The sequence below is a fragment of the Mercurialis annua genome, linkage group LG3 (genome assembly GCF_937616625.2).
Source record: "Mercurialis annua linkage group LG3, ddMerAnnu1.2, whole genome shotgun sequence".
NCBI lineage: Eukaryota > Viridiplantae > Streptophyta > Magnoliopsida > Malpighiales > Euphorbiaceae > Mercurialis > Mercurialis annua.
In genome coordinates this window covers 59153400-59179030 of record NC_065572.1, presented here as the reverse complement: position 1 = coordinate 59179030, position 25631 = coordinate 59153400, and the positions used below count along the sequence as shown (strand labels likewise).

General features: G+C 33.5%; 2 protein-coding genes across 3 annotated transcripts; one reads left to right on the top strand and one right to left on the bottom strand.

Annotated features, from left to right (window-relative positions):
• Window positions 1–1686: 1686 nt before the first annotated feature.
• On the top strand, window positions 1687–9723 carry LOC126675493 (vacuolar-sorting protein BRO1). Its single transcript, XM_050370137.2, has 8 exons — window positions 1687–2491; window positions 4034–4984; window positions 5322–5411; window positions 6226–6294; window positions 6783–6923; window positions 7713–7761; window positions 8461–8564; window positions 8930–9723. Exons 1-8 carry the CDS (start codon window positions 1811–1813, stop codon window positions 9470–9472), a joined length of 2628 nt encoding a protein of 875 aa, XP_050226094.1. The 5' UTR covers window positions 1687–1810; the 3' UTR covers window positions 9473–9723.
• An 88-nt stretch (window positions 9724–9811) lies between these two features.
• Window positions 9812–15649, bottom strand: LOC126675494 (uncharacterized). Of its 2 annotated transcripts, none has more exons than XM_050370138.2 (13): window positions 15376–15648; window positions 14870–14979; window positions 14685–14795; window positions 14497–14554; window positions 13903–13992; window positions 13050–13144; window positions 12869–12922; window positions 12305–12442; window positions 11951–12008; window positions 11717–11831; window positions 11221–11290; window positions 10418–10489; window positions 9812–10125 (listed from the first exon to the last, which is right to left on the bottom strand). In XM_050370138.2, exons 1-13 carry the CDS (start codon window positions 15551–15553, stop codon window positions 10009–10011), a joined length of 1266 nt encoding a protein of 421 aa, XP_050226095.1. In that variant the 5' UTR covers window positions 15554–15648; the 3' UTR covers window positions 9812–10008. The 2 variants fall into 2 exon arrangements, with proteins under 2 accessions (XP_050226095.1, XP_050226096.1); XM_050370139.2 differs by having other exon boundaries at window positions 9985–10125; window positions 11221–11243; window positions 15376–15649.
• Window positions 15650–25631: the final 9982 nt, after the last annotated feature.

Here is a 25631-nt window from a genome sequence, read left to right as displayed (position 1 = left end):
ATATTCAAAAATTATATGAACTAAATAAAAAGTCACAGTATCACATTATCATATAATTATCACTGTATCACTTTATCATATGATTATCACAGTATCACTTTATCATATAATTATCACAGCTTCATCTTAGCATGTAATTATCAGTGTATCATATTGCATTGTCATCTTATTACATGTCATTATCAGTATTGTATATAGCAGATTATTATGTGATAATGTGATGATACTGCTGGATAATATAAGACAAAATTACATTATCATCTTATCATAAGATCATCACTATATCACCTTATCATAAGATTATCACAGCTTCACCTTAGCATGTAATTATCAGTGTATGATATTGCATTAACATCTTATTATCATATCATTATCAGTATCGTATGTAGCAGATTATTATATGATAATGTGATGATACTGCTGGATAATATTAGACAAAATCATATTATCATATGATTATCACAGTATTACATAATCATATGATTATCACAGTTTCACTTTATCATATAATTATCAATGTATCATATTGCATTGTGATTTTATTATCATGCTATTATTAGTATCATATGTAGAAGAATATTGTCATCTCGTTATCATAATTTTTTTTTCATGCAAGTATCATATTATCATACTATTATCATTTTATTATCAATAAGAACCTTATCATACTATTATATTCACATTATCATCTCGTTATCATAATTTTTATGTATTGTTTTTCATATAGGTATCATATTATCATACTATTAGCATAACTTTATTATTTAATTATCCTCTGGTTATCACTGGTATCATGAATCTTTTTGTAATTATATTTTCAATTACATTATCATCCAATTATATAACCTTATCATACTTTATTATCATCTAGTTATCATACTGATAATGTTAAGATAATAACATGATAATCAAAGGCTGTTTTTTTTTTCATGCAGTGTTATGATAACGAAATGATAATATAGTGATAATAACATGATAACCACAGGCTGTTTTTAATAAAAAAATCAATTTTCTCTGCAGTGTTATGATACTTACATGATAATGCAATGATGATACTCATATGATAATCAGAAACTGTTTTTTTTTGCAGAAAATCAATTTTTGTATATAAAATCTTTTTTAATTCAAATTTTTAGATCTAAAAATGAGAAAATTCAAGAATAATTTATTTAGATATGGAAATTTAAACAAATCGTATTAATCATCACGAGTTGAGAAAAAATTGTCAAAATTAAATATAAAAAACGGCAGAGCGATGAAGAACGACGGCTGAAGAACGGTTGCAGAGCGATGAATAAACGGCGACGGAGCAATGAAGGAACGGCGGCGGAGCGAAAAAAAAAATAAGAAAAGAAGACATAAAAAAGAAGAAAAAAGAACCAGAGGAAAAGAAGAAGAGGAGGAGGAATGAGAGAGAAAAAGAGAGGAAAAATAAAAAAATGACAGCTGTAATTCACGATAAAAGTAAGAAAAATATTTTTAAAGTCAAAAATTAATAAATAGTAGGTATAATTATAATATAAATATTGTTTAGGGTAAAAAAAATAAAAATATTAATATGATGAGGGGTTTTTTTTTATCGAGATAGAAAATTAGATTATTTTTAAAAATGAGGTACTTATTCTAATTTTCTCAAAAATCATTTGGCTATCAAAATTAGCTAGGACTATATGTAACGTTTAACAAGAAGAAAAAATAATTTTAGTTTCCTTTGCTACGAAGAAAAATAATAAAAATAGAAACCAAAATCAATCTTAGCAAAACAGTCTCGTCAAGACTCTCTTCTAAAACTCGCACTGAATCTTCATCAATGGCCGGTCAATCCTCGTCGTCGGCGGCGACAACAAACATTATGCTCGCAATCTACGAGAAAAAAACATCCACAACCGACCTCTACCGTCCCCTCCGTAACTACATCTCAATGTACTACTCAGAACGCGAAGCTCAAAACCTCGACGACGATCTCCAAACCCTAAAACAATACCGCTCCGATCTCGAACGCCTCTCCGATCCATCGCCGACTTCTCGCCGCGATCTCTTGCAAAATTACTACAAAGCCCTCTGTTTAGTCGAGACGCGGTTTCCGATTTCGCCGGATAAAGATCACATCAATACGGTGATGTTTTTGTGGTACGATGCGTTTAAGCAGAAGCAGAAAGCTTCGCAGCAGAATATTCATTTGGAGAAGGCGGCTGTGTTGTTCAATTTAGGGGCGGTGCATAGTCAGATTGGATTGTCGTTTGATAGAGGGACGGTGGAAGGGAGACGGCAGGCGAGCCACGCATTTATTGCGGCGGCTGGCGCTTTTGCGTATTTGCGGGATAATGCTTCGGTTAAGGCGTGTATTGGAGGGAGTAGTACGGTGGATGTGTCGGTTGAGTGTGCCGGGATGTTGGAGAGGTTGATGTTGGCTCAGGCACAGGAGTGTGTTTTTGAGAATACTATTGCTAAAGGGAGTACTCCTGGTGTTTGTGCTAAAATTGCCAGGCAGGTCAGTTAGTTTTTTGGGCGTGTTTTGCTAAGTTTAAAGCTGTAGGAATTAGAATTAGAATTAGAATTGAATCGAATATTTAGTAGATTAACCGAGGATTGGATTGAATCTGTGAAGTTGTAATCTGCTTTTGAGGGCTTTAGTAATGTTTCTGTTAGGAGATTTTTGAAGTGAGTGAATTAAATTGAACTGAATTCATTTTATGGTGAATTGTCATGTGCAGAAATCTCATAAGAACAAGGAATATTAAAGGAAGTTGAAGTCATAGCTATATGACATGATTTTAGCATGAATTTTGTTGAATCGAATTCTTGTACATTGTCTTTTTTAAAAGAGGCCTTAGTGTTCTAAAGTTTTCAGCTGGTATGGTAACATCTATGTTATTCGACTGTGTTATGTGCATAGCAGTTATAAATGTTGTGCTTTACGTATCCTTAGAGAATTAGATTCTGAATGCTTTGCTAAAAGAAAGTTTGTTGTGTTCTGGTCTTTTCATCGTGTTGTTTTCTTTTTGAACTTGTTTCTAATTTTCTATGGTATGACTGAAAATGTCGATTTATTGTGTTCTTAGTGTGGCTGTTATGTTGAATTTGATTTAAATTTCTAAGGTATGACTGCAAAATGTATATTTGTTGTGTTCTTGGTTTTGCCAGCGTGGTTCTTTTGTTTGAATTTAATTTCAGTTTTTGAGAATACTATTGCTAAAGGGAGTACTCCTGGTGTTTGTGCTAAAATTGCCAGGCAGGTCAGTCAGTCTTTGTTTAGTTATTTAATTTTTTTGGTATATATTACTTAAGAGTGTTAGTTTTTTTGATAAGTTTAAAGCTGTAGGAATTAGAATTAGAATTGAATCAAATATTTAGTAGATTAACCGAGGATTGGATTGGATTGACCGAAGTTAATGAATTCTTTGCATATTGGTTATTTCAAATAAGGGCCAAAAGTTATTTCTATACAGAGTTTTGTGAACTTTTAATCTGCTTTTGAGGGCTTTAGTAATGTTTCTGTTAGGAAATTTTTGAAGTGAGTGAATTGAATTGAACTGATAGTGAAATTTTTATGTTCAGAAATCTCATCAAGAACAAGGAATAGTAAAGGAAGTTGAAATCATAGCTGTATGGACATGATTATAGCTTGAATTTAATTCTTGTATGCTGTCATTTTAAAGGAGGCCTTAGAGTTCTAAAGTTTTTAGCTGGTATGGTGCATCTATATTACTTAACTGTGTTATGTGCATAGAAGCTATAAATGTCATAATTTATGTGTCCTTAGAGAATTAATTCTGAATGCTCTGCTAAATGAAAATTTGTAGTGTTCTGGCTTTTTCATACTGTTGTTTTCTTATTGAACTTGTTTCTAATTTTCTATGGTATGACTGAAAATGAAGATTTGTTGTGTTAGTGTGGTTGTCATGTTTGAATTTGTTTTTAATTTCTGAGGTATGACTGCAAAATGAAGATCCGTTGTGTTCTGGGTTTTGTCAGAACAGAATGATTGTTTTGTTTGAATTTAATTTCAGTTTTCTACTGTATGTGATTGCAGGTTGGGCTTTACTATGAGGAAGCTTTAGCTGCGCTCACTGTTGCCCCTTTAAAGGATCATTTTGATAGGGCTTGGATTGCACATGTTCAGTTGAAATCAGCACTTTTTTGTGGTGAAGCTTGTTATCGATATAGCTTAGAGCTGCATGAAAAAGAAGAAATTGCTGAAGAAATTGCAAGGTTGAAGATTGGGATTAGTGCCTTAGCTGAGGCAAAGAAAAACTCAAAGGGTGCTGCACAACAGCTTCTGGATGGTATTAGCAAGCTGGAAGCCAATATTAATCGTAACTTGGAGAGGGCTGTGAAGGAAAATGATAGAGTCTATCTCATGAGAGTTCCTTCCCCGAGCTCATTACCTCCTCTTCCAGCATTTTCAATGGTGAAATCAATGCCTATGAATGAGGTACTAGATGCAAGCAAAGAAAAGATGTTTGCAAGTCTAGTTCCAGATAGCAGTGCAAAAGCTCTTTCAAGATACACAGAAATGGTTGATGAAATTATCAGGACACAAGCTGAGAAATTACAGCAAGGCAGCGAGTTAGCTCGAGTAAGGCTGAAGGAAATGGACCTGCCAGATTCAATTCTTGCTTTGGAAGGAAATTTTATGCTTCCGACAGATCTTAAAGAAGATGTTGAAGCAGTGCAAATTAGTGGTGGTCCAGCTGGTTTGGAAGTTGAATTACAGCAGCTGAGGGATTTGAGAAGAGTAAACCATGAATTGCTAGTTCAGACTGAGGAGCTTTTGCAGAAAGAGGCATCTGAAGATGCTCAGTTTAGAAGTCAATTCGGTACTCGGTGGACTAGGCCTCAGTCCAGCACTTTGACAAAGAACTTGCAGGATAGGTTAAATAGATTTGCAGCTAACTTAAAGCAAGCTGCAGAAAGTGATGCTAGAATTGAGCGTTCAGTTAGGGATCATTCTGCACTCATGTCAATCCTTGATCGCCGACCGGTACATTATTAAATCTTTAAACTGTTGTGATTTGAATAATCGATGTCCAATTATTTATTCTCATCATAACTTTTAAGGGATTTGTATGCTGCATGTTGTGCATTTAAGAGAGCCCTTTTTTTATGCGATCAATGTAACTATTGTCGATCAGTGAACCAATGACTACATTTTTGGGGATCTGAAATCCTAGCTAGAAGCTTTCATTGACAACGGATTCTGTTAAAATTTTGCTGCTACCAAGAAAGGCTCATGCTCTTAGAAGATATGAACTTTGAGTACTTTTTTGTTCGTGAATAATAATTAAATGGTGATTTTATCTTCTTTTTGTACTTACCAGATAGAATCTGCTCTTCCGACTTTGGCTAGACCAATGATGTCTTTGGATGCTAATGAAGATGCTATAGTGGGGTCCCTGAAGCAGAGTTTGGTATAATTCTTCAATTGCTAAACTTTGCTATCATTTGTAATTTTGTTTCTGTTCATGATTTTGTGTAGATAGATCTTTTAATTTCAATTTGTCCCCTAACCATGCTACTTAAAGAGGAAAAAGGATTGCACCGCTACTTATTCTCTGTCTGCATCATGCTGTTCAAGCTTTAATTTATTTATGCCAACCTTAGTTTTCTTTGAAAAACTTATGTTTTTGCTAGTTTTTTTTTTGTCGGGATGTTTTTGCTAGTTTACCTGGACCATTTGATGATACAGGCCTGAAGTGAAGAACTGATTAGCTATCCAATTATAACTCAGCACTTAGTACCCTTTATTTGTAATTTAAAACTTCTGTGAAAGAAAAATTTGTGGCGCCAGTGCAAATTTCTAAAATTTACTGCACGCACAAGGAAAGAGATTAAAACTGTCTTTTTTTTTTCTTCTTACACAAACTACAAATGCTGTTGATTGCAGATTCTGTTTTACTGTTCTTTGTTGAATTTAGAATCTAAGCATAACAAATAGATGTGTATTTTCTGATGACAGAACTGGTATAATTAGCAAATGGAACAATAAATTTACTGTAGTTTGTTGTGTGAACGAGATCTTGGTCCTGATTTTAAAAAAGAATAAATGTGATAATAGTCATAAAGAAGATTGTAGAAAAAAAATCTTGTTATGCATACACCATCAAAGTGTCTTGATTAAGAAAAATTCAGAGTATAAACCTATAAATAATGCTTGTCAAGTTATTGCTTATATGAAGATTCTTTTTTGCTCAAGTGATAGACTTTGCTTACTCAACTATGCAGAGGCAATTGGAGGTACTTGGTGCTCAGCGGGCGGGTCTTGAAGACATGCTTAAGGAAATGAAAAGGAAGGTGTGCATAAGCAATTTTTGATACTATTCTTGAGTAACTAGTTTGTTGCATGCCAATTGTTTTTCCTTATAGATCTTTCTGACTTTATAATGGATGTTATTGATTTTGGATCATGAAATGCCTTGAAACCCTTTATTTAGCAGCGTGTGAATGAGACTCGCATGTAATTTATTTACTAGCAACTTCTCAGGTGATGATTTCTTTTGGTCGGTATGCTATGGCAAAGTATTGTTATCACTATCACACTTAAAACATTTCGTTATCATGAATAAAATGCTGCTTTTGCCTCTAATTAATTTGACAATGATGGATAAACATAATAATTTTAGACACGACACGATTTAATGATACGACATGACACGGGTTTTCCTGAACTTCTCAGAAGGAAAACCAAACCGAATTTTTGAAAAGTCTGTACGATTTGGTTCTTGCATATACCTGCTCCTTTCTTTCCTTCTAATGTGCAACTCATGTCTATATCGTTTCAGGATGACATATTACCAAAGTTGATGACATCCTCCGGCTCCTATGAAGATCTTTTCAAGAAAGAGATTGCAAAATATGATCGAATATGTGAAGACATTGCTCAAAATATTGAAGCACAAGAACAATTGTTATTGCAAATTCAGGTGCATTTCTTTCTTCTTCTAGGTCATTTGAAACATCTGCGTTACTTTTTTGCGATATTTCTATTGTAAAGAGACGCTTCTTCTAAAAGCTTGATGGTAGCTATAAAATATGTTCTATTGAAACACACTTGTATTGCTGCTGTTTCTGTATTCTTAATTTGTTTTATCAGCATTTTTTTGTTTTTATCAAGATGGTCATTGATTTGACCCATATCAACATGTATAAATTGTTTTACAATTTTACCCATGCAAGATCTATTATGAACAAACTTTTTCATGAGCCACTTCATTTACATCTTAGTATCTGAATACAACTCAACTCGAGTCAACTAAGTTGTAATTCCCAACTGATTGGTATCGGCTGTATGGATTCTTTTCTCCCACTTTTGCTCGGTTTTGTGCCATATTTGTGGAAAGATATAAGGCCATTAAATCATCTTGAATCACTCTCCTCTAAGTTTACTTAGGCCTCTTCCTTTCTTTCTTTCTTTCCTACATCTCCTCTAATATAGTTAACTTTCTAGCCGGAGCATCACTAGGTCTATGGCTCAGCATTTGAACTATCTTACTATACCTTCTCTCAGCTTATTAATTGGAGCTACTCCAACCCTCTCCCTAATATTCTCATTACGGATTCTATTCAATCTCATATATCCATCTTAATATTTTTAAAACGACCCTGTAAATTATGTGTTTTCTTTTATGACATCCTCTTTCATTTTATTAGTGTCAGTTGAAATTTTTCACATAATATTTGCTCCTAAAATTCTGTATTGTCCTTACTGGCAGGCTCAAAATGAGGATTTCTCTGCCATCTTTAATCTTGAAGATTACAAAGGTACATCTCCGACATGAAGATTGTTCTTGTGTATGAATGCCTAGTAAGCATGCATCTGTATATCATTCTCTTACGATTAGTGCATGTTGAGGTCTGTAACTAAGAATGTGCTTGTTCCGAGTTTACTATAAATTTTGGAGTTTAACCAATGTAGGAACTTTTAAAATTTCATAATTTCATACATGAATTTGTGACCTAGAATGTTTGGTTATGCTAATATTCGTCATCAATGTCAGTTCAAAAGAAGAAAAAAAAGTCTGCTTCGAGAGAAGTCTGATGAAAACAGGTTTTTATCGATTTCCACTTTCGTCGATCATGTCAGGACATACAATGCAAAGAAAATTTACCTTCTGTTTTCTTTGCTGGTGGACCTTTGATCATATATTAGTCGATCCTTGAACTGTGACTGAAACCGTATTAGCAAGCTCTTTTTCCTTTAAAAACCTGCAGTTCAACACTTGCACTAATGGTTGAACCTTAAATTTGTAGTTGCACTGTTGAATACTTGGTTTTGTCTCTGGTAATAGCCTACCAAATTGCTTGTTTGACAGTCCCTTGCTGGATTCTTTGGTGGCACGTTTTTGTCCTTGGTGTTTCTCAATTTGGCTTTATATGCATCAAATATGGTCGCTCGTCTCTTATCATAAAATAGATGCACATCTTTTGATATGAATGTTTGCTCTCTGAATATTGTTTCAGCATCTCGCGAGAAGTGTTATAAGCAAATACAGGCTGCTATAGCCAAGTATCGAGAAATAAAGGATAACATCAACGAGGGTTTGAAGTTCTATGTTACTCTCCAGGTATTATATACATTTATTGTTTGTGGGTGTAAAATTTAGGTTTTATTTGTGGGTAGAATATTTTGCAATTTTTTAGCTGTGTTCAACTAGGGGTGTGCATCCTGTTCGTACCAAACCATTTTTTTTTAAAAATCAAATCAAACCAAGTATATAGAGATTTAGAATGGAACCTAACCAAACTAGTGGATTGTGACTTTTTTCCAGCTCAGTTTGTACCAATTTTTAACTAATTTTTTTACTTTTAAAATCGAACCTAACCGAAAAACCATATATTTTTTACTATGTCAAATCGGATGGCTTTTGCAGTATGGTACCTCACTTGATGAAATTAAGAATGGGTTCGTTATGGTATCTGTTTGCAACAGGATGCAATCACCAATGTGAAGCAGCAGTGCAGTGATTTTGTGATGACAAGAAGTATGCAGTGCCGAGAAATGATGGAAGATGTACAGAGGCAAATGGGCGGACTGAGCTTTCAGGATCGCAAGAACTCCAGTTCTTACAACTACCCTATGGTAAATCAGGCCCATCAAACTCCAAGATCAAATCCTCCACCACCAACATCAGATCCGCAAAATGTTCCCCATCCTCGACCCCAAACACCTCCTTACTATCAGCCTCCCGAGCAGCCAGCTATGACAGGATACACTCACCCACCTCCCCCTTATACTGCTTCCCAGCAGCCTCCGCCTTATCATATGCAACCTGCTCCTGGTTCTCCTTATCCGCCTCCTCAGGCTCAACAGCAGCCGCCACCAAGTCAGGAATATGGTCAACCTGCCTACCCAGGTTGGCGTGGCCCATACTACAATTCCCATGCACCGCAGCCTGGATCCCATCCTCGACCTCCTTACACTGTTCCTAGTCCATACCCCCCTCCCCACCAAAGTGGTTACTATAAGCAATGATTGTGTTCATTTATTTTTCCCGGAAATATGTTTTGATAATTTCCGGTGGAGTGTTGGTGGGATAAGCTTGTATTGAGCTAGATTTTATGTTTGGACACGACATTTAGTTATCTTGTAATAGCTGGCTGTATGTTCTTTTGCATATTTTTTTTTATGTATAATGTGTATTAATAATAAGAATACTTGTTAATATTGGAAATATACAAAGTATCATGGAAGAATACTCTTTTATTGTACAGTACTTTTATCTATTGACATGCACATCATATTGAATAAAGTGAAGTTTATTTCATTTTTCTGCCGGCTTGAAAAGACATCGTATTGAATTTTGCCTAGTAATTAAGCAAGAAATTTTCAATAAATCAAACAAGAAGGTTCTAATACAATATTCAATTCTTTTACTAGCAGCATTTCTTCTTTTTTTCCTGCTATATTTACAATATATCAAATGAATGAATGATATAAACAAAACCTCAATATGAGCACAAAAAATTCACAACTATATCACTTCAAAGCGACTATATCACTTCAAAAGTTCATGGTTTATGTTGAGCAAATATGGATGAACGGACTGCATGGTGCGGTGAGAGAGCTTTCCCATTGACAACAACTTGCTCTATGAAATCCACACGAATTGATTTAAACTGGTAACGCTGTTTCAAATGACATGAGAACTAAAATCAGTCGTCATATCATAATTCATAATTCTGTTCAAAGTACAATAGATAAGCATTCTCATTCCCAGTGGACGATTGGGTTTCGAATACAAGGGAAGCATTGGAATCCTCCACTACCTTCACCTATGTTGCACGTAACATAAATGCTGAAATGGAAACTACCAAAATGGAAAATGGAAAAACGACACATTTTCCAAAATAGGTTATATTTTTCAACCTTTACCATAACCAAATGAAGCAAACAGAAAATAATCAATGGTACGGATACCTTTTCCTTCCAAGAAAAGTCGGTACAATGATGAAAAGGCTCCAAAAGTGTTAGCTGATCTCCCTCCTTTATCTGTTAGCAGGAACATTCATTATTTGCATACATCAGCTAAACCAATTACATACAACGATGGACCGTGCTTGCAAAATCTAAAGCAATATTCTGCAAAATCTAAGATTATGCAACGAATTAGCGAGTACATTCCACAGCTAATGAAAAGTGATGATTAGATAAGCATCAATTACCCTGCCTAGCTAACTCAACAAAAAAGTAAATTTAAAACTTGCTTCGGATTAATGAATCCCAAAAAACGGAAATATAGAACAACTTATTTGAGTGTAAGAATGAAAGTATATCACAGTATGCTGATATTGTCAAACTTTTACTAAGATTAGCAACGCCTAAACCTATTTACTGGATGATAAAACTACGCGAAAAAATAATCTTCATAACAGGTGAATTTAATTACATAAATCCTATTATTGAATAGAAACTATAAGTTAGCCAAAAGAAAAATTTCTCTGTTTTAAATCCTTGAATAGAAAAATTTAAATAAAAGAGCAATCCTCTGTTTCTTCTATCAGTGGTTGCCTAGGCACAATCCTGATCTATAAAATGCAAAACACATGCTGCGATTTATGTTGCTATGATCAAGGTTTACAATGCAATTTGATAGCTCTTACATTTTCACACTGCACACAAGAGGATGGACTGGACAGATATAGAGAGAAAGAATAAAAGACCCGCCAGAAAAGAAATTTTTTAAAGGAAATCAATAGAGAAGTTCAGCAAGTAGCTCTTACCGCAGCATTGTTTATGCCGTACACTGATAGAACAAAACATGTTTGATTAGAATCACACACCAAATAGTATCTGGGAAAAATACAAGAGAATAAAGGAAGAAAATAAAAAGGGACAATCAGTTGATTTCAACAAATATACTTTATCAAAAGTAACAAAGCATATACTAACTTTGTATAATAATATTAGAATGATAAGTATGCCTTAATTGGGACTAGAGCAATGCAACAGGACCAGAATCAGTCCATCATAGGAAATAATTCACCTCGTAATAAAGCTTCTAATGCGAAATGATATGAACACACAGACGTGTGCTAATTGCTAACATGAATTTGAATATATGCATGCACAGAGCTCAAGTTAGCAGCCAGATAAGAGCCAACCTAAAGATGTTTCATACAAAAGAAATGCATGCTAATGTACAAGTCGTCCACTTATATTACTTCATTTGAATGTCGAAAAGTTAAGTAGCCGAGTGATCTTCAGAGGAGGACTTACAGAGGAGTGACGTTCTCATGCTTAACAAATAAAAGCACTTTTCCGACAATTGCTACAGCTTTGTTGAGGCCATCAGACAACACATCAACAGTGGCTCTTTTGAATGATGAATTCACTTTTAGACAGATCATGCAAAATAATCAGGGCACTCCTTTTAAGATAGGAAAATGCACTCATAATCATACCTGAAAGTTTCACTATTAACTTGAAAAATATATAAGCAAGGGGGCTTACAGTTAACAGCTGCCAAAGATGATGCAAGAGATGCAAGTCTTTTAGCTTTAGCTTGTCCCTGTAAATTCAAATTGTCGAAAAATAAGCTAATAAATGAAATTTGTGAAATATGAGACGCTAACGTCCTATGCTTTCCCTGTTAACTAAGTCAGATGACATTATAATTTATTGCAATATTTACATCCAGCATAGGATTTTATCAATACATTGATGAGGGGAAGACTTCCTCAATAAAGGAGGAAAGGGGAAAAATCCATTAAACCAAAAGCCAAACAAAGAACCGGGGCCAAGACAGTCGACGGTCAAGCATGTCAGAGAACTGCCTACGTTATTAACATTACAAAAATATCTTACCTTGAGAGAGTTCTCTAACTTATCTAGAAGATTAACCATCTTTTGAACCTCTTCAGACGCATTGAGACTAGGATCCTTTGAGGCAGCGGCTTCAAACCCACTAAGGGCTCTCTCATAGTTTTCTAAATATTTGTTGACCTGAATATAGAAACACCATAATATAATAATAAGATACAGAGGTTTAGCTGAACAAAACTTAGCTCCTGAATCAATAGGAAGAGCTCAACCAAAAATTGACATTTTAATACTCCAACTGACTACATATTTAAATCAAAATTATCATCATCATGTATGTGATTTTACACTACAACTAAATTTACAACACAAAACTCTGTTTTGAAAGTTAATATTCACCCATTTCACCAAACAACTGAAAGCAGATACCTATAGACATTCAACTTCGGTTTACTACCAACCAATGATAAACAAAAGCAACAGATAACGACGCATTTGGGTGAAAGATGGCATGCTCACCTATTACACTCATTTAGACCTTCTAACTAACTAATCATTGTCCAAAGAAGCTGTTTCATGTAAACAAACAGAATAAAGTTTATAACTTACCGTGGCAGAATTGAAGTATAGGTCTGGATTGGACAGCATTCTTTCATCTTTCTCCTGGTCAAATGAAAAAAAAAGAAAAAAAACATTAAAGAACTTAGTACGTAAAAAGGAAAAATAATTCCACATGATGACAACACAGAATCAAATAAGACCAAATCATCAAGTCAGTTAGCGGACTCACAGCATTCTGGTATGCTTTTAAAGAGTGCAGAAGCTTGTTGTGATCCCATGCTCCAGTCATGAAAAAACTTGTAAGAAATGCATTTCCTAAGTTGTCTGTCAAAAAGGTCAAATCCTCAAGTAAAGGTAAATCAATTTGTGGCATGCTTGCAACTTCAATCGCATGTTAGAAGGATGATGGCTTGAATTGTTCAAAGTGACACGCATCTCCAAATATTTGGTTTTCATGTCAAGTTGATACCTTATTGTATAAAATGACCTATTTCTTTCTTCCTAGATACATAATAAGTGAAAGTAAATTCAGGTATACACCAAGGCTAGCGTTCATGTATACAAAATGATAATTCCGATTGTTGATGCAACATGTTCATCCTTTAGAAATTTAAAGATAATTTTAGACTAGTAAATATCCATCCATAGTATTCCACCCACATGACCTGAGGATAAGTGTTTGGGAGAAGGGTGTGATGAAGGGGACAGGTTTAGAACTTTTGTAGTTTTGGGTGCGATTAGCACAGCCAAAAAGTAGCCAGCAAGAGAGAGAGGCACCCCCATCAAAAATAAACTCCTATTAAAAATCTACAGTCAATTAAAAACCAGAATGGTGTAGATACACTGTGGTTTTGCATATATAGTTTTTTTTTACAACGAGAAAACGGAATTTAGGCTGAAGTTATCATAGTTAAGAAAGATGGCCCATATACATCACATAAAAATTATTTCAGGCCATTGAAAACTTCACCATTTTGAGGAAAGAAATGTGAGATACATACAAATATAAATGTTTTTGGCAACATGCATGTTCCATGAGGCATATATTCAAAACATGGGGCAAATTTAATTTGGATTCTTACACCAAGAGTACCCATCTTTTACATCTAAAGAAATAGCATCCTTTGCGTGTTGAATGCTTTCCTCTACAAGCTCAGCCTGATTTTCGGCACCTATAACAGGAAAAATTTATGATAAGCATGACAGTAATGTTAAGATCCAAATGACAGCATCTAACTTGCATTTTATAAGAGTTCATTGCCATTGTAGAAAGTAGACCCAGCTTTAGTTTATCATTTGGAATTTCTGCTAAACTACCTGAAGCAATGTTGCCTCATTGTCCACCATATCCTAGCACCAAAAATTTGAAACCTCCACTTAAGAGTAGCCTAAAAATTCAGAAAAATTCATACTGGCTCAAGATCAGATTACACATGCAAGGGTGTTGATGTGATATATTTTTAACATATTCTCCGGTTTAAATTTACATAGATACGTATGGTGAGGACTACAATTATGCATAGGCAGTTGAAATCATAGCATGGACTTTTAGTCTTTTGCTAAAGCTTATATTACATTAGCTCCTCAAATAATATCAAGAATTCAAAAAATATAATATATCAACAACAACACACATTGATGAGAAGATTAAAGACAAAAGTAAGAAAAAATCTTGCCTTGAGACATTCTTCTTTCAAGCATTGAAAGAAGACAAAGAATCTTCTTGTTTGGACCCTGTATATATAACACAAAATAAAAGTACCATGAAGCAATAAAACATTACACACAGTGACAAAAGTAAGAGGAAAATAAGACATGATTACATTAAACTATAGAAAACAAGTAGCTTGATGTTATAAATAACCTTGTTTAGCGCAAGATGGAAACAATTCTTGGCTGAAGATAACTCTCCCTTCTTCCAAATGCAGTTACCCAAACAAAGCCACGCATCCGCAAGAGATGGATTTAACTTGACCTGGTGCACAAAAAGTCATGCCCTAATCACCATTATACCAACCCATTAATACAAGCTTATTTCATATCGCTTACCGATTTTGATAGATGGTCCTCCGCTTCTTTTCTATAGTCAGGCAACACATCCAATATCTTCCCTTTCAAATACTCATATTCAGCACGTTGCCCTGTCGTTTTCCTTTCTTCTGCAAAGCAACAATTGTTTCCATACCAAAGTTTACAAAAAAAAAAAACATTTCCCGAACCTCTACAAAATCCCAATCAAACGGGAGACTCTCGATTACGAGAAATAATAAACTAAACTATCCACCTTATGTATCATAACTTTAAGAGCACAATTAATCAACATAGCAATGGTTGACAAGTGATACCATACACAACTAAGTTAGCCACACAACAACGTATAAACCAAAATCTACAACCTTAATCATAACTAAACCCTTAAACTAAAACACAAAAAAGATTGAATCTTTAAAACAAACAATTTCCAAAACACCCACAAAAAATTAATAATCACCCACAAAGTAAAGTGCATAAAGATTCAAACTTTACAACAAAAAAACAAGATTACATTAGCGTACCAAGAGGAATGGAATCGAGTAGACTGAGACAAAGCTGAGATTGAGACTGTAATTTGGCGATCTTGTCAAGTGGGTTTACAGGGAAATAAGTGTCGCGAGTTGTGTAGAGATCGTCGGCTGATTTTTGAACTCGTGCCCATAAATCTTGTTCGGCTTCTACTGGTTTGGCGCTGCTCATTCTTCTTTCTTACTCAAAATTAGCTACTGTTGAATGTACGGAGGTGCTTATTGTACCGGAGAATGATGGTTTTTTGAAACGTTTCGTTTTTTGCCTGGGTTGTTCACCTAAGAGCAAATTACTATAAAACCCCTCACATTTGACATAATTCACATTTTAATCCTTCCTATTTGAAAACTAAATTATAGGCCAAACCCATCTTAAAGTCCCTGTACTCTTCGTTTTTTGTTTATTAGGTCCTTTGTAAACCACTTTGTCTTCCTCACTCCCTGTACTATCCAATTTCGGTTTTAATTGGTCCCTCAGTCAACAGAACACATCGCGTGGGTTCCACTTGCCGTTAACGAGCGTGTATGAATAAGTTAGGGGTGAGGTGGATAAAACGTGGAGTAATTAGTAAAAATTGTGTGGTTGCTGACTGGACACCAAATGGTGAGTCGGACAAATTGAAACGTCGTCGTTAGAATTTCTAAACCTGGCAAAACCCTAAATTTTTCAAAACGACCTCTTCTCTTCCAGCTCTTTTCTCCAATCGCTTCTCTTGACTATTCAAAAACAATCTTCTCTTTTCATTCATAACTTATTGATTTCTTATTATTGTCGCTTAATTAAACTCTCATTTAATTCTTGTTTGTTGCCGTCAAAGGTAAGTAGCAGCTTGTGGATCACATTTTGTCTATTGCTGAGGGAGACAGGAGAATCATAGGTAAGTACCTTTTTTTATTGTTGTTGTGCCCATGTGCCCATTATTGATAATGGTCCCCAATTTGCCGATTGTATTAAATTAAGGTTTGTTTTGTGGGTTTGTGAAATTGATTGGTTGTGTAGTTTCTTTATGTGAATAAATATAATGGGTGTTTGACATTATCTATTGATTAAAGTATTGATTAAAGTGGTCCCCAATTTCTCAATTTGATTAAATTAGGGTTTTTTGTGGTTTTTTGAAATTGATTGGTCTGTTTATGTGAATATTATCGTGCTTTATTGTCATTTGTGTCCTTTTCAATTGATATAAGTGGTCCATAAATTTTGGTGAATCTATTTTTCCTAATTTTAGTTAGTTTGCATTTATTTTTGCTGCAAGTGGTATTTGCCCTAAAATATTTCATTTGTTATATTTTCAGAATGTCTCTCCCTCTTACTCCCCCTAGTGTTATCATTGTTATTCATCATGGTGGGTCATTTGTACATCAAAATTATAGACGTGGTAGACATACAATGGCTGATGAATTATGTGAAATTGACCATTTGTCCTATGCTGCTGTTAGGCATCTGGTAACTAAATTTGGGTATCCAGAAATAAGTGGGTTGTATTATAAAGACCAGTTCATGTCTGAATTTAGGTATATTTATGATGACAAGAGCTTCTTTCAAATGATACCTAATATTAAGAACGGTGATAAGCTGGACTTTTATGTTGAACATAATAAATTTGAGGATAGTGGTTTTGAGCAAAATGAGATAGAGGTTGATGGTGAGCAAATAGAGGTTGGGGGTGAGCATATAGAGCGTAATGTTGGTGAGCAGGTAGAGGTAGAGGGTAATGTGGGTGACCAGATAGAGGTTGAAGGTGGTGAGCAGATAGAGGCAGAGGATGAAATGTTTAACCAAACATTTGATAATGTTTGTGTTAATGTTAGTATTCTAACTGATGATGAGGAGGATGAGGAGTTGCATGATGCTAGGAGGAACGTTAGAAAGTCCAAAATCACTATTGTTAGAAAGCAACAGAAGGAAGTGGGGGTTGAAGAGCAGGAAGTAACAGGCAATGAAGATATTATTGAAAGCGATGGAAGTTCTGAAGGCCACGATGTGGATGAAGAGGATAAGTTACATGAAGAAGGGGAAGATGTTGGGCATAGTACTGGAAGTCTATATTATGACAGTGATGAAATGGGAAGTTACTACAGCGAGGTTGATGAAGAATGTCACGATGAAGCCTTAAGGAGACCTAGTTCTAAGATTATGTATGACACAGAAACAGTTGTGCCTGTATTCTATGTGGGCATGATTTTTAGGAATGTGGAAGAATGCAGACATGCGATAGCAAAGTATGCAGTTTTGAAAAAGTTAAGAATTCGTTTTATAAAGAATGATAAAAGAAGGATTAGAGCTGGATGTTATGAAGGCTGCCCGTGGCTATTTTTGGCTAGTGTGGATGGTTGGGAAGGAAATCTAATGGTGAAGACATATGTTCCAAATCACAGATGTTATATCACAAACGAAAACCAAATGGCAACAAGTAGGTTCTTGGCTGTACACCTTAGGCAAAAGCTTATTGCCCAACCTTTCATCAAAATTAGAGAGTTGAAGGACCTATGTAGAACTGAATTAAAGCTCAAGGTCAGCTTGACACTATGCAAGAATTTAAAGAAGAAAATGTATGATGACATTGAGACAATGACTACGGAGGAGTACAACAGATTGTTTGATTATGCAGAGGAAATAAAGGCAAGTAACCCAGGGACAACTTGCCTTGTACAGTCAGCTAATGTAGATGGTTGTGAGGTAAATCATTTTAAGAGGTTTTATGTTTGTTTTGCTGCTTGCAAACAAGGCTGGCTGGCTGGCTGCAGAAAAATTCTCGGAATGGATGGATGCTTTCTTAAGGGGCTTTGTAAAGGCCAACTATTATGCGCAATAGGACGCGATGGAAACAATCAGATGTTTCCATTAGCTTGGGCAGTTGTCGAAGTGGAAAACAAAGAAAACTGGAGTTGGTTCATCAGGTGTCTGAAATATGATTTGCCTCTACTAGAAGGAGATGGGTATGTTATTATAAGTGACATGCAAAAGGTACATTATGGTTGTTAATGTGTAATTATGTTATATGCTGTAATTTGCAGCCTGGAACTAAGCATGCTGCACCATTGTATGGGAGGTATGATACTCCTCACCCCCAGGCTACACCTTCAACAGAAACTCCTCGCCCATTTACAGGGAGCTATGTTGGTCAGCCAAGTGGTGAGAAGAAATGGAAAGGGAAGCCAGCTATAACCATGAGCCAGTTACAAGCAGCCGTGAGAAAACCATGGAAAATGCCTGGACGTAACACTTGACCTAGGATTGAGAAGAAATGAAAATGCTAGTGTGGTTGTTTTGTTAACTTGGTTATAGGTGTGAACATTCTTACAGTCTAAATGTTTTGTTAACCAAGTTTGAATTGTGGATAACTTTTGTCTGAACAATTCACTTTATATTATGCTGAAATATAGCATATTTTGGCCACTGGTTAGGTTTTGTTAACCAGATTAGGATCTTTTGGCAGGTATGGTTTATGTTAGGACATGTTATATATGCTATATGAAGCATGTTTTTTGCCACTGGTTAGGTTTTGTTAACCAGATTAGGGTCTTTGGCAGGTAGGAATTACTTATGTTATTACACATTATACATGCTGTTGTGGAGCATATTTTTTGCCACTGGTTAGGCTTTGTTAACCAGATTACAATTTATTCAAGCTACTATTATGTAAGAATTTTCTTAAAATTGAAATTTTTAGGCAAAATTCAATTGTCATTTCTAACATAAGTTTAGTTAACAATGTCTTTGAAGGCGAAGAAAAATTGTCATTTGTAAAATAAGCTAATAGATAATGTCTCGAGCTAATAAACAATTTTAATATGAACCAAGAGATAAGAAGTACCAAATTTACAGCTTACTAGTACCAAATTGATTCCAAATACAGTAACACTACAACACTACAGATTACTACAACTTCATACATTAAAAGTACCAAATTCAAACTACAACATTACAGATTACTACAACTCCATACATTAAAAGTACCAAATTCAAACTACAACATCTACGATTTCATAATAGAAGCCATGCTAACAAACATTGCATGCAACACAATAGCAAGATAATAAATGAAGTCGTCCTTCTTCCTTTTCAGTGAGTTCATCTCTTTGACATACTCTATCATCTCTTCAACCTTATTTTTCAGCTCATTTTCATATTGGTGGCCTTAAATTCCTTGAGTTGCTTCTCCATTTGAACAGAATCAAGAGTGCTTGCATGTTCCATTATGTATTTCAGGCGAAACACTTCTCCCCGTAGGTATTCTACCTCCTTACTCAAGGCAGTCTGACCACACTTCAAGTTCCTCAACATCACTTTCAGATGGGGAGCATACTCTTCGTCGTACCAATAAAAATAAGAACATCTCCCCCCCCTAAAGAAATACACACAACCAATCTTATCATTGGAAATTCATAAACAATAATAAAAAATCTAACAGTTCATTTCAGTTAATAAACCCTAACCCAAAATTAACCATAACCTGAAGTTCATTGGCGAACCTAAAGCATAACCCTCAACCTGAAAATTATTGCATTGAACAGAAAACCTTATCTCACAACGAAAGAATCTCCTCCCGGGGTTCTTGTCCGACCAAGACACAAACAATCTTGCCTTGGTACCGCACTTACAGTTAGGTATATCTCCGGCAGGAATCACACCTTCGTACTTCGTTTCGTCAGACATTTTTTTTCTAGACTTAGAGAGAAAGCGCGATGAGGGAAACTAAAATTCCTAACCCTAATTTTAAGAGGGAATATAAAAATGAGTAAAGATGCCATGTCGTTCGTAATTTCCACTGTGGACCTATTTAAAATTGCCATTGCTTACGTGTAAAATAACAACTGTCAGTTAACGGCAAGTGGAACCCACGCGATGTGTTCTGTTGACTGAGGGACCAATTAAAACCGAAATTGGATAGTACAGGGAGTGAGGAAGACAAAGTGGTTTACAAGGGACCTAATAAACAAAAACCGAAGAGTACAGGGACCTGAAGATGGGTTTGGCCTAAATTATATGGCTCTTCACTTTTGCTTCCGTCAATATTTTAGTCTCTCTATCCATTTTTAGTGTTAATCAACGAAGTCAAAGGACTTATGGGTAAATTAATTATCAAAACTGAGGGACGAAATCGTTGACAAAAACAAAAGTGAGGGGTGAAATTGTTGAGAAAAATAAAAGTGGGGGACCATATAGTTTCGTTAACTTCGTTGATTAACATCTAAAATGGACAGAAGGACTAAATCATTGACAAAAACAAAAGTGAGGTGCTATATAGTTCAATTTTTAAATAAGAAGGACTAAAATATAAATTATATCAAATATGAGGGGTGTCATAATAATTTGCTCTTATCGTAATTGCTAAGTAGGAAGTTAATGATGTTTCGTTTTATGTCAATAAATCCTGGAGGTTTACAGAATGTTTGTTGTTACCCTTTCTTTTGTTGAATTGGTTCCCGTGGTTAAACCGGTTAAATAAAAAATAAATTGTATGATTTTATACCTTTAATATATATATTTAAAATTTATATATGTATTATGTAAGAATTTTAGAATAATAATAATAATAATTTAAATATAATTAGAATTATATTAGGGATTTAGCAGCTAAAAAATGAACTGTAATTAAATTAATAAAAAATGACCAATTATTCAGTTTGAAAAAAAAAAGTAATAAACCATATTGATTTCTAATTTACCGTTAAACCGATTGAACCAGTCAATTCGGCTCGATTGTTACTGTTTATAATCTTTGATTGGTGAGGTTTATTTGTAATGGAAAAATTATTAAAAAGTGCATGATGTGCTATCAAATTTTTTAAATTTAATGATTTTATATTGATATACTTAATGATTGATGCTTAAATTCTGAAATTGATGATTCAATAGCCTAAGAATGATAATAGAACATTTGTTATTGATCCTCTTTTTCATGATTACAAGAACTACTTCTTCAACATAATCACATGTACTATGTATTTTGATTGATTAACATTTGACGATAGATGATCTTATATAATAAAGGAACTAAAAATTCTAGGCCAAAACACTAAACAAGGTCAAATTTTTGTAATCTGTTTTACAAAATTCATTTTTTTTTTAATTTTATCAGTATCATTTTGAAAGATAGGTTTTTATTTCAATAATGTCTAACTACACTTTTTTACTGATTTGACGCCTACGTGAAACTGATGTGGTATTGTCACACATCAGCACTATATAGGCAAAATCTTGTAGTTTGACATAATTGAAACAAAATTCTGGATTTCAGGATAAATTGAATAAAATTAAAAAGTATGGACTTTTATGAAACTTTCATAATAGGTTTATCCTTTTTAATTCATCTAGTCAAAATTCTATTGGAAAATAATTAATAATAACTTTTTGAAAAAAAAAACAAAAGAAATTTCCATTAAATAAAAACTGATCGATCAATCATATATAAAATTTGTAATCGAAAGGACTCATCGCAAAATTGTTATAACTAGCAACTTTAACTTTATTATTGCAGTTTCTAATCACCTCTTTTATGATATATTTGTTCTTTTCAACACTTAAGTTATCGTCGACAATAATGCAAAATACATCAATATTTGATAGAATACATCGAAAGATGATGACTTTAATTGTTATAGAGATTCAACTCGCTTTAATCGCAAAATCTAACATCTCCATCTCTTAAAATGAAGAAATGATTATTTTTAATATCTCCTCTCTCCTTTTCAAACAGCCGACGTACCCTTCATTGAGGTGATTTTTGGTCTTATTAGGCTACAATTCACCTCCCCACTCCTATAAATCGGTAATTTTTAGCTTATGTTTGGTTTTCTTCTCTTATTGTCTTACCTTATTTCAAGATTTACAGTCTCTTTTTTGGTTCTAAAATTTATATACTAATTTTGTGTGGTTGGGTTAGGTCTACTCTCCAGCGAATTTTTCGGCATCTTCAGTTTCTACTTCGGCATTTCCGGGACATTTTGGCGCCTTGGAAACTTATTTTATAGATTAAAATGCTTGTAATTTCTTATTTGATTTATATTGTAATAGGTCTATATATTTATATTGTAATCTTTTAAATATATAATTTTTATTTATTAGTAATGTATTGGGTGACCCGTAATGGTTATGGTAGCCCTATTTGATGATTGTATTTTTACAGTTCTCATCATGTTCTCTAGAATAGTTTACTCAATGTGTTGAGAAACCGTTCATGTAATTTTCATTAATGTAAATTTTAGTCTTTAAAAAAATCAGATCTAATTTAATTAAGAAATTACACTGGAAATAACTTCTAGATTCAGACTAAAAAAGGTCAAGAGCGAAATTTTATTTAAACTAAAAACAAAAAATTATAAATAAAATTAAAAAAACTTTGAATTTGAAAATTTTGGAAGGTGATTTTTGGTCAAATATAATCAAAAACCACCTCCCTAATAAACAAAGACGAGAATAATTCTTTTTTGTGAGTTTGAGATAGGGTTAGCAATTCGTGTCATCGTGTCATAAACGTGTCGTGTATCCATTCAAAAATAAATAAACTTTCTCAACCTGAATCCGACCCGTTTAACTAATCGTGTCAAAATGTCAAACTCGAATCCGACCCATTAATTAAAAAGGTTAACACATGTTGAATTGTTTAACCCATTTTTCAAAACAGGTCATAACAAATCATATGTTTAACTTGTTTAACACATTTGTTAATAATCCATTTAACCCATTTAACATATTTTTTTATTAAAATGAGTGTAATTAAATAACAAAACTCTATAATAACCATAAATCTCAATACAACAAGCAACAAATAATAAATAATATGCATTATATGAGTATATTTAGTTACATTTAATAATTTAATTAATTATTATAATTAATAAACATGTCTTAGATGAGTTAGGCGGGTTTAATCTATTTAGCCCGCTATTTAACTGTGTCATAAACAGATTGGCCATTTTATGACCCAAACTCATATAAACTCAACCTGTACCCGCTTATCTTCGTGTCGTGTTGTGTTAACGGATCGTGTAGGAAATTGCCAGCCCTAATTTGAGAGAGATTTTTAAAAGAGGCGGCTAGGGTTTTTGATGCAACAACTTTTTTTATAATAAATAATGATTTAATCATTCAAAAATATTCAAATATTTTAATATTTTTTATTTATATCATAAACTTTAAAAATTTCCAAATTTACCATATTTATCATGTCACGACCCAATTTTATAGATCGTGACCGACATTAGAGTATGCGAGTGGTAGCTTCGAAAACTGCAGCTAACCTCGCGAATAAACCAACAAACATATAATATAACCATTACCCTGCATAAAACAAATGTTCAGGGACAACCGAGACACCAACCTTAATCTAACAATTTATATCAACAATAAATATGACAATGCTCGACTCAACTCCGAAACTCTGAAAGTACAGCTTGCAGCTGTGGTTTGAAATCACATAAATCGGCTTAATTGGATTCCTTGTGTCAGTGGTTTAAATAATACTATATATTTGTTCATAAAAATCAATATTTTCCTAACTTACATCATGTTTTCATAGGAAAAAATATGGCGACATATGCTCTTTCAATTTTGGCAAATAAGCTGAAAATTGTGTATGGCTGGAAATGAAAAATAGTAAAAAAAAATTATCAATACGTATCCAACCCACCTTGCTGGAAATGAAAATGATGTTATACTATTTTACTTTTTAATTTTTTTATTTTGTAACAATTCAATAGTAAGTATTTATTATATTTTATGTCAACATAGTCTACTTTAATCCTGAATATGTAATATTAAAAAATATCAAATTGCAAAAATTAAAAAGAATTTAGGAAAATATCCAACAACAACATGAGCATTAATAATATCCGAATGTATAATTTATTACTTAATTTCAATGTGTAGTTTTTTTAATAAATGTATTTTAATGTCTTTTAGTTTTTTAATTAATACTGAATTTATATGAACAAATATATAATATTATTTATCATAATTTTTTTCTATTTTAGTACATATAGATATAGTATTGAATAAATCATGAGTATAAACATAAAACATTTTAAATAATATAATATTAGTTTAAGATAGGAATATGCGGAAAATAATTTTTTGGTGATAAAAATAGTGTAAACGGTTTGAGGGAAAAACATCATAACAGAAGAATTTTATGTAAAATTTACATTGGAGATGAACTAAACATTTATTATTAAGGCCAAATGTCGTAAAAAGGTCAAACCTTTTACAAAAGTTTCACAAAAGTCATGACCTTTCAATTTTGTCGATTTTGGCCAAAAACTGATTATTTGGTTTCACAAAAGTTCTAACCTTTCAATTTTGTCGATTTCGGCCAAAAATGAATTATTTGGTTTCACAAAAATCCTGATCTTTCAATATATGTGCATGCCACGTAGGTGACACATAGGAAAAAAGGTAATCAAATTGAGAGTTACACAATTGAAACCAAATAATATGTTTTTGGCCAAAATCGCCAAAATTGAAAAGTCGGGACTTTTGTGAAACTTTTGTGAAAGGTTTGACCTTTTTATAATATTTGGCCTATTATTAAATGTATTTTAATGTCATTTTTTGTACTATTATTTTCCTAAAAGAAATAAAAAGAAGTTGAAAAGCCAAAGATTCGGAATAAAAAGAAAGTGGTTTTAAAGCAATTTGAGATGGAGAATGTTGTGAAATGTGAACCTTAACAACCTTTTAATTAGTTTCACATAAAAGGTGACCATGACGAAATTCCCCTATGCAACTTCTTCCTGCTTTCTGTTTCTCCTTTCCTCTGCTCTCTTCACTCTATTTTGTTCTCATAATTTCTTATTTTCCATTACTCTAACTAATCACTCTTTACTTCCAACTCGGACACGGCGAAACAGTGTTATTTTAAGATTTTTTATGTAAAAAATAAAATTTCGTGTTTAAAACGTCAAGTGTCCGAAATGGGACACGTTAATTGAATGAAGTGCTCGTGCTACCTAGCAAACTAAATATCTTCATATAAAGTATCAACACGATTATAATTATAGTAATATTATTTAGTTTGATGTGATGCAAGAAAGGTGACATGTAATAGAAAACAATTGATTAATAGAACCTCAGTTTACGAATCTGCCGCTATTTTTTAAAATATTTTTACTTTAACTGTTAGATCGACTCCTAAAATAAACTACAGTTAAATCAAACACCAACTAAAATTATTTATTTAGCCAATAATTTAAATTTTTTGAGGCATATTTAATAGTTCCATTTGTCTTGCCCTTGACACCCCAAA

Coding starts and splice junctions, on each gene's coding strand:
- LOC126675493 (XM_050370137.2), top strand. CDS start 1,811: ATGGCCGGTCAATCCTCGTCGTCGGCGGCGACAACAAACATTATGCTC. Junction 6,295..6,782: donor TTAAGGAAATGAAAAGGAAG/GTGTGCATAAGC, acceptor ATATCGTTTCAG/GATGACATATTACCAAAGTT. Junction 7,762..8,460: donor TAATCTTGAAGATTACAAAG/GTACATCTCCGA, acceptor ATATTGTTTCAG/CATCTCGCGAGAAGTGTTAT.
- LOC126675494 (XM_050370138.2), bottom strand. CDS start 15,553: ATGAGCAGCGCCAAACCAGTAGAAGCCGAACAAGATTTATGGGCACGA. Junction 12,443..12,868: donor TATACTTCAATTCTGCCACG/GTAAGTTATAAA, acceptor TTCTATATTCAG/GTCAACAAATATTTAGAAAA. Junction 11,291..11,716: donor CATGAGAACGTCACTCCTCT/GTAAGTCCTCCT, acceptor TATTTTTCCCAG/ATACTATTTGGTGTGTGATT.